The sequence below is a fragment of the Pygocentrus nattereri genome, chromosome 12 (assembly GCF_015220715.1).
Source record: "Pygocentrus nattereri isolate fPygNat1 chromosome 12, fPygNat1.pri, whole genome shotgun sequence".
NCBI classification, from domain to species: Eukaryota; Metazoa; Chordata; class Actinopteri; order Characiformes; family Serrasalmidae; genus Pygocentrus; species Pygocentrus nattereri.
In genome coordinates this window covers 23,207,694-23,220,294 of record NC_051222.1, presented here as the reverse complement: position 1 = coordinate 23,220,294, position 12,601 = coordinate 23,207,694, and the positions used below count along the sequence as shown (strand labels likewise).

Sequence of the window (12,601 nt, the reverse complement as noted above, 5' to 3'; positions counted from 1 at the left end):
GTTAAAGTAGTGACGAGCTAAATATTTTTGCCAAAAATTATATTGGACAAAATTAATTGCAATTAAGTGTCGGTGGCGATTAAAGCTATGTACGTTTTAGATTTGGAGACCTCTCTGGTGGAAGTGTGAGTGCATGCAACATGTGGAACAACATTGTGTAACATCAGTTGTTTCAGCCCCCTTCCCCCAAGCACATGAACCTAAAGTTTGCATGCGCTTTGAGAGTATTTGAAGAGAACTTCTTTTTAAGGCGCCGTGTGTGTGTGTGTGTGTGTGTGTGTGTGAGAGAGTGAGAACACAGACGATAATGTTGTCCAAAAATCTGACCCAGCGCCTTTGACTTTTTGAATTATTACTTTAAGCTTTACAGGATGCCTTGCAGCAGCGCACACACCATATTTTAGTGTGTGCATGTGGGAAGATCCACCCCCCCTTAATTTTCCCTCTGCTGACTCAGCAATGCTGCCCATTTGAGTGTTAACAAAAAGTCTTGCGCAGTGGCAGTTTTAAGTTTTCTTCAACAAGAAGTCTACAAACACTCTGCAAATGTATTGTGTTGGTCATGGGGATGCAGAAATGCACTATATGAATATTACATTTTTGATACAGAAGAAATGAGACGGCAGTGCCTGTTGAGCACGTCATTTTTATTTTATTTTTAGTAGCCATCTTTTATTGTGGGTTTGTTAAATATGAGTTGGTCATGCATTAAATGAAAGCGTTGATGTTGACTTTTAGAGTTTCCCAGTCACCTCTGCTTTGTTTATTCATATAGCCTACAAATTTAGAAAAACTTACTACAATACATTTCCTGTGACATTTTCTTATGTCTATGAATCTTATTGTGGCTTCTTCCCATTTTCCTGAGGTTTGAAGGAGTTTGTGAGTAAAATGAGCCTGTAATTAGATTTTTTACACATGATCTTCCCTCAGCTTTTAGGATTATGTGAATTGTTTGACCTGGATTTGACCTTTTTGTTTATTTTGGGCATTGTTTTTCCTTTCCTATTTTGTTGGCCAATACAATCCATTAGGTGTTGCCATGTTCGAAATGTTATTTCCCTTTTCTCTTGTACTACTTTAAATTAAATTTATGAGGCACGAGAGATCATGAAGTACAGGTGGCTTTTGTTATGAGAAATATTCCTTGTGAAGAAGAAAAACATGTTTTTGCCTTCATCCTTTTGATCACAGGCCAAATGACCATAGTGCCTGGTGAAAGCATAATTAATACAAGCAAGTAATGATTCACATGACAAAAAATGAATATTAATCAATCCAAATTTTTTTTCCAAACCAATTTTATTTTTCCCCCCAGATGTTAGTTTAATCCATGGAGACTTGGGTATTAACTGTCTTCTGTGTTTGTGTTTTTTTTTTTTTTTTTTTTTTTTTTTTTTTTTGTAGGGAAATTTAAGTTGGTGAGCCAACACCAAACCCTGGGACTAGTGCATACGGCATTGAATCCAGTGAGCACGTACTGGAGTTTCCAAAAACTCACCAGGCAACGCAGAGATGAAACCTGATGTTGCCACAGTGCCGGCAGAGCCAACAGAAACCCTGGAGGCGGCAGCTATAGCTGAGGAAGCTGCTAATGAGGAGCAACTCCAAGAAGAGAGTCCATCACCTCCACAGCATGAAGAGCCTAAAAAAGAGGGAGCAGATTCAACAGCGCCCCCTCCAGAAAAGAAAACTAACGGCAAGACATTACAGTCTACAGACAAGACCAAAGCCCCAGTAAAGAACAAGCCAAGTACAGCAGTGACTAAAACAACAAATGCAGCCTCTCGGTCTGCTCCAGCTCAAAATAGAGTGGCTAACGGTGTCACCAGGACTGCGGCAAATGGTGCAACCAAGAAAACTGCACCTGCAGCATCGGAAGCAAAGAAAAGTGTCCCTGTTGGAGCAGCTGCACAAGCCAAAAAAGGCCCTGTTGTTGCTGCTGTAGCACTGAGGACATCAACTAAGGCAGCAGAACGGAAGCCTGTTGGACCTACCAGACCAGCAGTGGCCTCCACAAACAGTGGTACCAAACCAGGAGCAGTCGCAAATACGACATCATTGGGCAAAAAGCCATCCACAGCAGCTAACAGTGCTGCAGTCAAGCCCAAGACCACAGGTGAGGTCTATTATAGCAACTGGAATCAGTTGTGTTGTGTAGCCTTCCTAAATTTAAGGATATACGCGAGTTATATTTAGCTTGTGTTTAGACAGCTGGTTCTTTTAATAGATAATTTTAAGTGCATGCTTAGACGATTTTATGACAAACGGAAAAATGAAAATTAGCCAGAAAAGCTAACATCCTCTGAATTGGTCTTAAAATGTCAGCCTTTGCCTTAAAATCTCCCACCACTGTAGCAGCTACCCATGGCTGGAAATAGTCATTTTTGTAAGAATCTGTTTTCTGACATTTTTCAGCAAATAGATGTGAAAAAAATTAAGTGGTGATACTTGTGCTTATGTTAAAGAAGCCACAGAAACATACCAGGCCACAATCTCTACCTAGCCTCAGAGAATGAATGGGGCCAGTAAAATGTTTCAAACTGGCAAAGTCTGCCAAGTGTTCCTCAAAGTATTGAAGGACAAGGAAACATGCTTGACATGCTTTCTTATCTTGAAATGATGGGTGCTACTTTGAGATTTTGGTTGCTCTGTTTTGTGTATCGCAGAGTTTGAGAGTGGTGATGTTTGTTATTTAGATATGAGCAAAACACAGTGTGAATGTGCAAAGCCACAGCTCACTATTGCACTCTTTACCCTAGTTCCTTTGCTCTTTCTTAATCCATGTCTCTCCTCCTTGTCTTTTCTGCAGCACCAAGACCATCAACTGCACTTGCTGCCAAACCCAGCATTTCCACCACCTCCAGAACCGTTCCTGGTACCAAGACAACAAGGTAAGCCCATCAGTGAGGTATTGCTAAAAGTACTGGGTGTGATTTGAAGCATTGGTTCATGGGTAAATCTTCACATGAATGCCGAGTGACATTTATGGACATGGAAGAGATGTGAAAAGTACTTACAGCAGCTTGACTAAAGAAAAAACTTCTGAAAACTTCTGAAATTGATCAAAAAACTTGAGTAGCATTCTTGGTGTTTTAACTTGAGTTAACCGACAAACATTCTAACTGACAGTCTAACAATTTCTCTTTCTTGCTAAAGAGAAATTGTTGGACTTCAGTGCTTGCAAGGTATGACAAAACTAGGCATAGTTCGCTATGAGGTTAAACTTTTGATATGAAAATTTCATCTAGTCTCATTAAAACTGATGCTGATATCAGCGCTTCATGATGTTTGCATATCCAGAATTAAATCTCTATGTAATCTTCATACTCTCCTGTTTGGTTACTGTGCCCAGAGGAATGATTTAAACAAAATGGAATTTTATTTATTTATTTTTACATTAAGCCATAAATCTGTGAGGGTTTTTTTTGTGCCTGTGTGTGGTTCTGTCTGAGTAAGTAATCTAGAGTAGTTTTTAATACTGCTTCAGCCAAGTCACTTAGGTTGAGCGCTGCCAAAACGAAAGCGGTTTGGTGGGGATTTTGCACTGAAGGCACACTCTTCAATTGTGGCATTTGACTGTGGGCTTTGGCAGGGAGTTGGCCTCCTTTGCATGTTTGATGGTTACTGCTTCATACTCTTGTCCTTGTCTGAGTCAAACATATATGGGGAATAAAGTCAGGCTTTGATTAAAGGAATACTCCAGTGTTTCTCATCACAATCTCCATCTGCCACATCTGTAGTATAGTGTTACCACAGACAGTTTTCAGTTATTCCTTTAACTGGAATTGTTCAAGTTTGATTTTTTTAGCTTCCCAGGAGGATGAGCTAGCTTACTTACTTACTTTTATTTAAATTCAATTTAATTCCCTAACAAGATGAATAATGGGACTTTGTTTGGTTTACTTCATGCACTTTTTCTTTTCTGCCTTATCTCTGTGATTGGCATGAATGCTTAGCTTTTATTGTATTTACATGAAATACTGATTGTCACTGTAGCAACTGCTGACTTCCTCCCTAATGCAGTGCATTATTGGATAAAGAGGACAGTAGCATAAATCCTACTATATGCACACACACATGGACCTCAAGAAAAATGTTTGTTCACACACAAAGCCCCTTTTATTTAATTTCGTTTTGAGAGCACTCTAGCGCCGTCCTCTGCAGCTGACAGTTCTGTTGAGGGCATTCTGAAGTGTTTTGTTGGCTCTCATCTGAACTAAAACTGGATGGAGTTCAGCCAGTTTTACAGATGGACGTTTATCAGCCTGTCATGATCTTAAGAAGCCTTTAAATTAGAACCATTTGTTGCTATGGCAAGTAAGTTTGTAATCTTTTCTGGACAGTGGTCCAGTGCACAATTTGCCCAAACTCAATTGTGTTTATACATTTTACTTGTAACAGGCATTGAGAGCACATGAAAAAACAAATTAATTCTTTCTCACATTGGCTGAACAATTGTGGCAAGTAATTTGTTGAACAAAATAATCAACGAAGATGCATTCCATCTAAAAAAAAAAAAAAAGAAGAAAAAAAAAAAAAAAAAGAAAAGAAAAAAAGTTTGGGTTCCCTCCCACATTTAGGCAAAATTTCTCATAGCTGTCACTAGACGTTCTCGTTACAATATTATGTTTGGCCCTACAAGCCTACTGTGTTCCTAGCCTTCTGTTGTAAATACAAGCTGTGAAAGTGTGCCATATGATGAGCCTGTCCATGGGTGTGGTCCGCCAAATTGGTGGTTAACAGACTTTGGGAGATGAAGGGGGGGGGGGGGGGGGGAGAGGGGGTTGTGATGGAACAAGAGAGAGACACAGGGGGAGGGGTACAGAAAAGGGCCCAGTGGGGAAAGAGAACTGCCAAATTAGAACAGAAAGTAATACTCTGGGGAAACTCCTGGACTTGTGTTCTGCTATGGCAGTGCAATGTATTGTTTATTTGCGAAGTTATTTTGTAATACTGATATAACAGAAGGCTTCAATATGCAAACAAGCCCCTGACCAGTTACAGTGCTGTGAGCACCCTGGTCAATCATGGTTCTAGATGTAGTCAAACACACAAGTACAGTCTTAAATCAATAATCTGATCTGGTTAACTAATGAATGTTTGTTTAATATGCTACTAAGGCATATTGCAACATGTAGCAGTATTATCGCAATTATCTTCCTCTTTAACTCCTCAGTATTGTAGTCAGCAGTGACCAGTATCTCACAGTTTAGTGTTATGGATACAGAGATGCATCCTGTGTAAAAATAAATAAGTAAATAAATAAAAATCCATGATTTTAAGGGTGGAGTTCAACTGCTAAGCTTTGTTTTAATAATAATCTGATGCTACAGGTGAGACACCAAATGCACACTCCATACTTGCGTTCAGACAAGCACAGCCCAAAGTCTGGGAGAGTAAATTTTTTTTTTTTTTTTTTTTTTTTTTAATTCAGACATTTTGAAAATTGTTCTAGAATTTTGCACTGTAGCCCCTCTCACCCCCGTTTGTCTCCCTCACCGTGGTATGTCTGACAGACTCCAGAAACCAAAGAGGAGGGGGGAGATTTATCCAGGTCTCTGCCAGGCTTTGGACTGCAGCTTAACAGAAACATCCCCTCTGTGTGACTGCTTCTAAGAGAGAAGCCTGCCTGTCTCTTTCTGAGTGTTAGTTCTTAGGCTTTTCTGTCTGTGACACAGCCTTTGATTTAAACCTAGCTTAAAGCTTGACTAATTTTTTGGTGTGTGTGTGGTGGAGGGGAGGTTTGGCTTGTCTTTCCCAGATCAAGCCTCTTGGATTTTTCTGCCTCGGTAAGCTGTGCAGCAAAGCTGGTTTTGGACAGCACACCGGCCAAGCAAACAGTGTGTTCCAGAGCTTTGTCAGGACAGGGTTGTAATTCGCTGTGGCAAAGAAATGCTTTTTGCTGGAGGAAAAGTCTGTTTGCAATTGAATTTGAGTCACTAATCTAAACGTGTTTTTAGAACTTAATACGGTGAAATGCATTAAAATGCTACGTAGACACAAACTTGCACAACAATGCAAATCAATGTAAGAAGGTCAGTGCAGCTTGGGTATACTATGCTGACTCCAATCATGCAAACATTTAGGCAAAAGAGCAAATTAATTCCTATAGAGTCAGAGTTGGTTGGTTTAATTCTATTCACATGGAAAAAGAACAAGACTTAGTTAATTTTTAGACACTTAAAACATCTCGTCTTTTGAGAACAGGCTAATGAGGGGCTGATATGCCTAAAGCTGGTTTGGCTGTAAATATTTTTACTTTCATGAAAGTCTGGATTTTCTTCTTAATTTAACTTGACTTACTGGAACTAAACCAAGGAATGCTGTCAGTCTAGGTGTAGAAAAATGTGGATGTGCTGGGGTTAGAAGTTCAGACCAAATTGGTAACAATTTAAATGGTGGTTAAACTCTTTGGTTTCTACTTCAGTGGTTCCATTTCAACCTTAACTGTTTTGCTTCCCCCCCTCCTCTTTGCCAATTACTTTTTTTTTTTCATCATCTTGAAACAGCATTAGGCTTTTCTTGTGCTTTTCCCCTTCTTTCATGATGTGTAACTGCATCATGAAGTCCACATTTTTGTCATTGGATTTGGTCAAGCATAGCCTGTTTATTTAAATGGTTCATGACATGGCCTGCTAGCATTTCTTAAATCCTAGATCTGACATGATTGACTCAATGATCTTGATGGGGATAGTGATTTAAATGTACATCTCCTTCCTCTTATCGGAAACATTTGTTTCTTTTCCATTACAGTTTGACTTAATTGAGTTCTTCGGTTACTTCGGATGTTGCAGTAATGCATAAACTGATCACACTGGTCTGCATTAGTGCTGTTTATCTCTATTAAATGTCAGTTAATTTCATTTAATCCATTTGTTGTCTTTTGTAGGCCTATAATTCCCCTCCCCATACATTTGTTTATTCGTTCATGCGCCTCCTTTTTACACACATCAGCCTACAAAGCTGTCAGTTTGTCTTGCTTCCTTTAGCCCAAGTTGAGTCCATCAGTCATCTTGATCCCTTTAGATCGATGGAATCTAACAAGGAATTCCGGATCTTTTGTTGTGGTTCCAGAACACTCGTTCTTTGTTGCAGACTGATTTGTGGGGGTGAAATTATGGTCCAGGCATGTGGGGCCCAGGCATCTAAACATGTCCTGCATTGTGTGCACATATAAGGAACACGTTCACTGCACATGTTGTCCACGTCATGGCTAAAATATGACCGTTTCCATGATGCTTCATTCTCCATATGCTGGCTTGTCTTTTGATGATTCTTTTGGTTTCTTGACTTCTGAAGTCCTGTCCTGATGTCTTGGTACTGGTTTAAACAGTTCTGCATGACACAACAAAAAATCTTTTCTTGCAGTAAAAAATCTCATCTACAAAATTGACAGCCTTTGATTTACTTTAATGTTATTTGGTGAATATGATTCTGGGTAAATTTTACATTCTGGGATCAGTGTTTGTTGGAACTCAGGTAGTTATGGTTCAGTTTGGTTTGCATGGAAGTAAACAGAAGAATGTCAATGGGAAAAAACAGGAAGTTTTGGAGATTGAGGTGCTGTGCTAATGTGCACATGTTCCACCACTACCATAATAAATGCCATGTCAGCTTTTAAACTCTTCCTCTCCCACGAGGACAATGAGGATAAGAGCATACAACTAAGCTGAAAAGTAGGCTGATAAATTGATTCAACTTTCTTTTCAGCACATTGAGCAGCACACCAAATTCCTTAGCCTATGCACTACATCCTTGAAACTGCTTATACAAAACTGGTACAAAAGTTTGTGATGAAAGATAACTTAAGCAAATGTGTCTGTGAAAGATGATTACTATGCTCATCTCAAAAGTTGAGTAAATGTATTTAAAAAAAAAGACAACCGGAATGTGAAGGCCATTTGAATCTGTGTGCTGATTATACTTGTCATTTTTGAAGGTTTTTATTGATCTTTTATTTCTTCACTCCAGGCCTACTACAGCACATGCCCCTCATTCTACCACTTCCTCAGCTTCAATAAGGCCAACTGCCACCACTACAAAACCTGCACCCTCAAGAACTGTCTCGGCCCCCTCTGCTGCCCGCTCTGCATCACTACACCCCTCTAAAGCATCAACTACAACTGCGGCAGCCAAGAAAGGTAGAGTTCTGTTTGTGTGGTAACAAAACATTTGAGGTTTTGTTTTCACTCTGAATTATTGAGTGGGCTGCTGAAAGATAGCCATGAATAATTTCTCAGGTCGTATTTGTGGCCTTGATGAGTAAAAGCTTCCATTACTTCTTTCCCCAGTCCAGCCTTTAGTGCTTAATGTTTCCAGTTAAATTTCAACTTGTTTCTCCATATTCTAGATGTTGGTAAACCTTCTACCAGTGCACCGGCCAGAAAAATGGTTGCTACCAAGACCAGCACCCAACATACAGCTACAAAAACCTCAAAACCTGAACCTCTCAGACCGGCTGCTGCTGCCAAACGACCACCTCCAGACACAAAAACGTCTCGACTAAAAGTGGATGAAAATAAGTCTGTACCAACACGGAAAGTCCCTCCAAGTCCGCGAAATACTGCTCCACGGCCTGCTTCAAGCAAGACAGCTACAGTGTCCCACAGCCAGAAGCAAGGAGGCAGTAGTACCCCAGTTGCTGTGAAACGACAAACATCCAAGCCGACACAGTCTGTTTCACCATTGGTGATCAAGGGAAAATCTACTGAAGAACAAGCAGTAGAGCCTGTGGAACCCTCATCAGCTTCTCTGGCCACTGTATCTGCAGCAGCTTTAGCAGCAGCAGAATCTGTTCCAGAAGTGGAAACTACTTCAGCAGTACAGTTAGAGAAACGGCCAGATGAACAGATCAGTGTCCCAGTGGAAGTTCAGGAAGATGAAGTGGTACAAATGACTGCCTTGGGGGCTTCAGACATTGAGATTGTTCCCACTGTTCAGCAAGATGACGTTGAGCCATTAGCTATACAGCCAGAGGCCGAAGTGCCTTCTCCTGAAGTGTCTAGTTCTGCATCTATTCCATTTGGAGTAGAATTACAAAATGATGATGACTATGTTTTAGTCAGTGTTCCAGCAGTGGAGGAAGTGACACAGCAAGAACTTGTAACGGCTCCACCATTTGGATTGTGTGTTGCTGCTCCAGTGCTCCCTAAAGGCGGGGAAGTGATTGAGAAGGTGGAACAGCTGATCCACAATGATGTAGATGAAGAAGAAGAGGAGAAGGAGGGCAGTCAGCAGGTATCTGTGTCTGACATGAGCGGTACACAGCCTACAGAGGAGTCCCGGCCTGGTTCAGCAGGTCTGACTGGATCGGTATGGCGGGCAGGAGGTCTGCTCTCTGAGCCTGACTCTGAGGATGTCAGTTGCAGTCAACAGGGGGCCTCAGAGCTTAGTGCTCCTGGTGTCCTTGAGGGCACTGAAAGTATGGATGATCTAGGTGAGGCTAGCCTGAAAGGTGCTGATGCTGAAGGTGCATCTGCTGGATCTCCAGATTTCGAAAAGGTTCCTGACATTCCTGCCAACGAAGATGATGACGATGACTATGATGATGAAGATCGTGTCTGTGATATGGAAGTGGGATCAGAAAGAGCAGAAGACCCACACAGGCAGTGCCATGATAATGAGGATGAGGAAGATGAAGATGTAGAAATGGCTAGTGAGGGTATTACTGAGAGTGGACTTGAAAGTTATGGAAATGCGGATGAAGATGACTTTGCAGAAGACTACAGATTAGACAACCTGAACCGTATGCAGCCTCCACCCATTGTTCCTTCTGCACCTCCTGCAGCTCAGTGGGACCGACCAAATCTTTTTGCTGATCCTTGGGCCCAGCCACTACAACCAGACCCCACTCTCTCAAGTCCTTCCTCTAGCCCCTGGCAAGCCAACATGGAAATCCCAATCCAAGCTCCTTATCAAGGCTGGCTGGATGTTGAAAATGCCAAAGGTGGCCCCTCATGTCAATCCCCAGCTCTTATAGAACCCATTCCGAGCTCACCTCAGCTTGCACCAGTGCCTTCTGCAGAGGATGCTAGCTTCAATCCAGGCTTGGCACCTTATCCCCAAGGCATGTCCTTGTCGAACACCTCAAGTGGCCCAGAACAAGCTGCCCACAGTTTCAGTGACACCAGCACACCTGAGGAGCTGAAAGACTACAATGTAAGCTCTGGATTGGAGAACCAGCAGCAGCAGCCTGCACCAGTCAGTCCCATTCCTGCCGCTCTGCCAGACATCATGCAAGATCTAGGCATCCAAATTGAACAAAGTGGTGAAGAGGAAGAACCGGAGACTCTGCCTGCTGATGTGTTGGGTGGTCCAGCAACTGCACCAATATCTCTGCCATCATCCCCTTCTTCAGCCACTGAAGATGAGGCTAGTGACACTGAAGGAGAGATGCAGATCAGTGAGTCCAATGTGGAACCTGTTGCCACTGGCAATGAATGCTCAGGTAGCACACAAGTGGCCCACAGCTTATCTACCTTAGAGGAACGTGAGGATGCCTGTGTTGAGACAGAAGGAGGTGGTGGTAGTGACACCCCTCAGTCTGCCACCTCAGCTGCCTCCTATGGGTTTGACTGCACCACCACATCTAACTCCAATGCCCAGTCTACCACTGAGAGTTGTGCCAAAAGCCCAGGTATTTTCTCCCTGGAGAATGAAGAGCAGCTTCCAGAGGAGGCAAAAGATCCATCGCTCATCAAGGAACTGAATCTTCAGCCTACCTGTGCTCCTGGAGATGCTGACCAGCTTCATCTTGAGCAACGAGGAGATCTACAGCCCAACTCAGAGCAACAGTACATGCTTTGTGGGAAGGCAAGTGAGGAGTTGCCAGAACCTTGTTCACAAGGTGGCATTGTGCCTGTTGAAGGCTTGGTTAATCCTTCCTCTCCACAGCACCAAGAAGAGGACTGGGACCTTGACGCTCAGCATCCGTACTACTCCACAATATGCGAAAAAAATGATAGCTCCTTGGCAGGTAATGTATAAACTGCAGTTTGTAAATGCAACTTTGTGTCCCTTGTCTCATTTCCAGGGTCTTTCCAGCTTTTGTTGTTTAAAAAAATAAATAAATTAAAAAAAAAAGGGAAAACATTTTACAAGTAGGGGAAAAGAGGCTGATCAGAATGAGTGACACCCACCCTGCAACATATATTACTAGTACAGTTACATTTATGGATACATGGCTTAAATTCCTGTATGTGCAATAGCTACTGCTATTTACAATTAGGGCAACAGTGTTTCTCTCCTTTTCAAAATACTCGTGGTGTTACCTTGAACTGGCATGAATTGTTGTGGAGTTCAGAGAATGGGGGAAAAAAACAATGAAGTATTGAAGCAAAAAGAACTGTGGAATGGACTTTTGAAAGGTGTGTGTGTGTGTGTGTGTGTGTGTGTGTGTGTGTGTGTGTGTGTGTGTGGGTGTGTGTGTATTTATCCAAGCCTTTTTACTGAAAATGAAAATAATTGGTTTTGTATTGTTTATTTACTCCTTTTGAGTTTGTCTTCTTTAACCTTAGTCCTCTCTCCCCCTTAATGCACATGCCCTGTTTATCTTCTGCACTTTAGGGTTTGCTTAACCCTTACCCTTAATGTTGTGATGTTTGTTTTTTGAGTACTTGCTGTCATAGCTTTAAATAAAGGTTAGACATTTAACACTTCTTCTTTTCCCAGTATATTTCTTCAGATTGCTGGATTTTCTGAAATGAAAATTAACTTTGTTTTGTCAATAGCGTGGAGAAGCATGGACTTAACAATCGTCAACTGCAGCACTTGCAATGGGTTAAATACACCGTCCATTCAATTTGTAGTTGGTGCATAGTAAAAACCATGCAGGGGGGGGGCGGTCAGGGTCAGGATCAGGATAGATTCAAGAGAAGCATGTTTTTATAGCAAACCACCCAAGATCACTTGGAGAATCTGTCTACTAATTTATCTTACCACAGGATACAGCCTATCCCTAAAATGCAGCCAATACAATGTGATGCATGCAAAACGTCCTGTACTAATCGATGTAGCCTTTTATGGAATAATGATTGGTTGGTGGGGCATTGCCCCACTAAATGACTGCCTAAAGCTGAGCCAGGCTAATCCACACTAAACATTTTGGAAGTTTATAGATTTGTTTGAATTTTAACAGATGGAATGATTAAACATCCAAATAAATGCCTACATATGTATGAACACTAACAAAATTGGAAAAACTCATTAGGCACCCTTTAGTTTAGTTTATTTAGCCTTATTGCTGAAGTGGTACCTTGTGTTTGGTCAGTAACTGCAGCATTATGAAAAGATTTATAACAAACCAACTGACTAGTTTGAACATAACCACACCACAAAAATAAGTTTTACAAATGAATGAAGAGAAACCTGAAGAACATGGAGAGCATTTCTGCTCTCCTGTCCCAGTGTACGTCCACTTCTGTTCTTGTATTCCCCAACCTCCACCTTTTTTTTTTTTTTTCTTTCTTTTTTTTCTCCTTTCTTTCCACTTTTTTTTTCTTTTTTTAAAAACCCCGTCTCCTCCTCGATTCCCACCATCCTGAGGAGGAAGGAGGAAATGCGAGATCTGGTCCTACGAAGCTTCTGGATCTCATTCTTT

The 12,601-nt window shown here is 41.5% G+C and overlaps 1 protein-coding gene across 2 annotated transcripts in view; it reads left to right on the top strand.

The window, feature by feature from the left end:
- Nucleotides 1-12,601, top strand: part of si:ch211-214c7.4 (mucin-17) — a 29,407-nt gene that overhangs the window by 13,385 nt on the left and 3,421 nt on the right. For both annotated transcript variants that reach the window (XM_017699085.2, XM_017699084.2), the window contains exons 2-5: nt 1,408-2,119; nt 2,813-2,894; nt 7,975-8,144; nt 8,354-10,978. In XM_017699085.2, coding sequence (XP_017554574.1) covers nt 1,516-2,119; nt 2,813-2,894; nt 7,975-8,144; nt 8,354-10,978 — 3,481 coding nt within the window. In that variant the 5' untranslated portion in view covers nt 1,408-1,515. The remainder of the gene's footprint in view (nt 1-1,407; nt 2,120-2,812; nt 2,895-7,974; nt 8,145-8,353; nt 10,979-12,601) is intronic.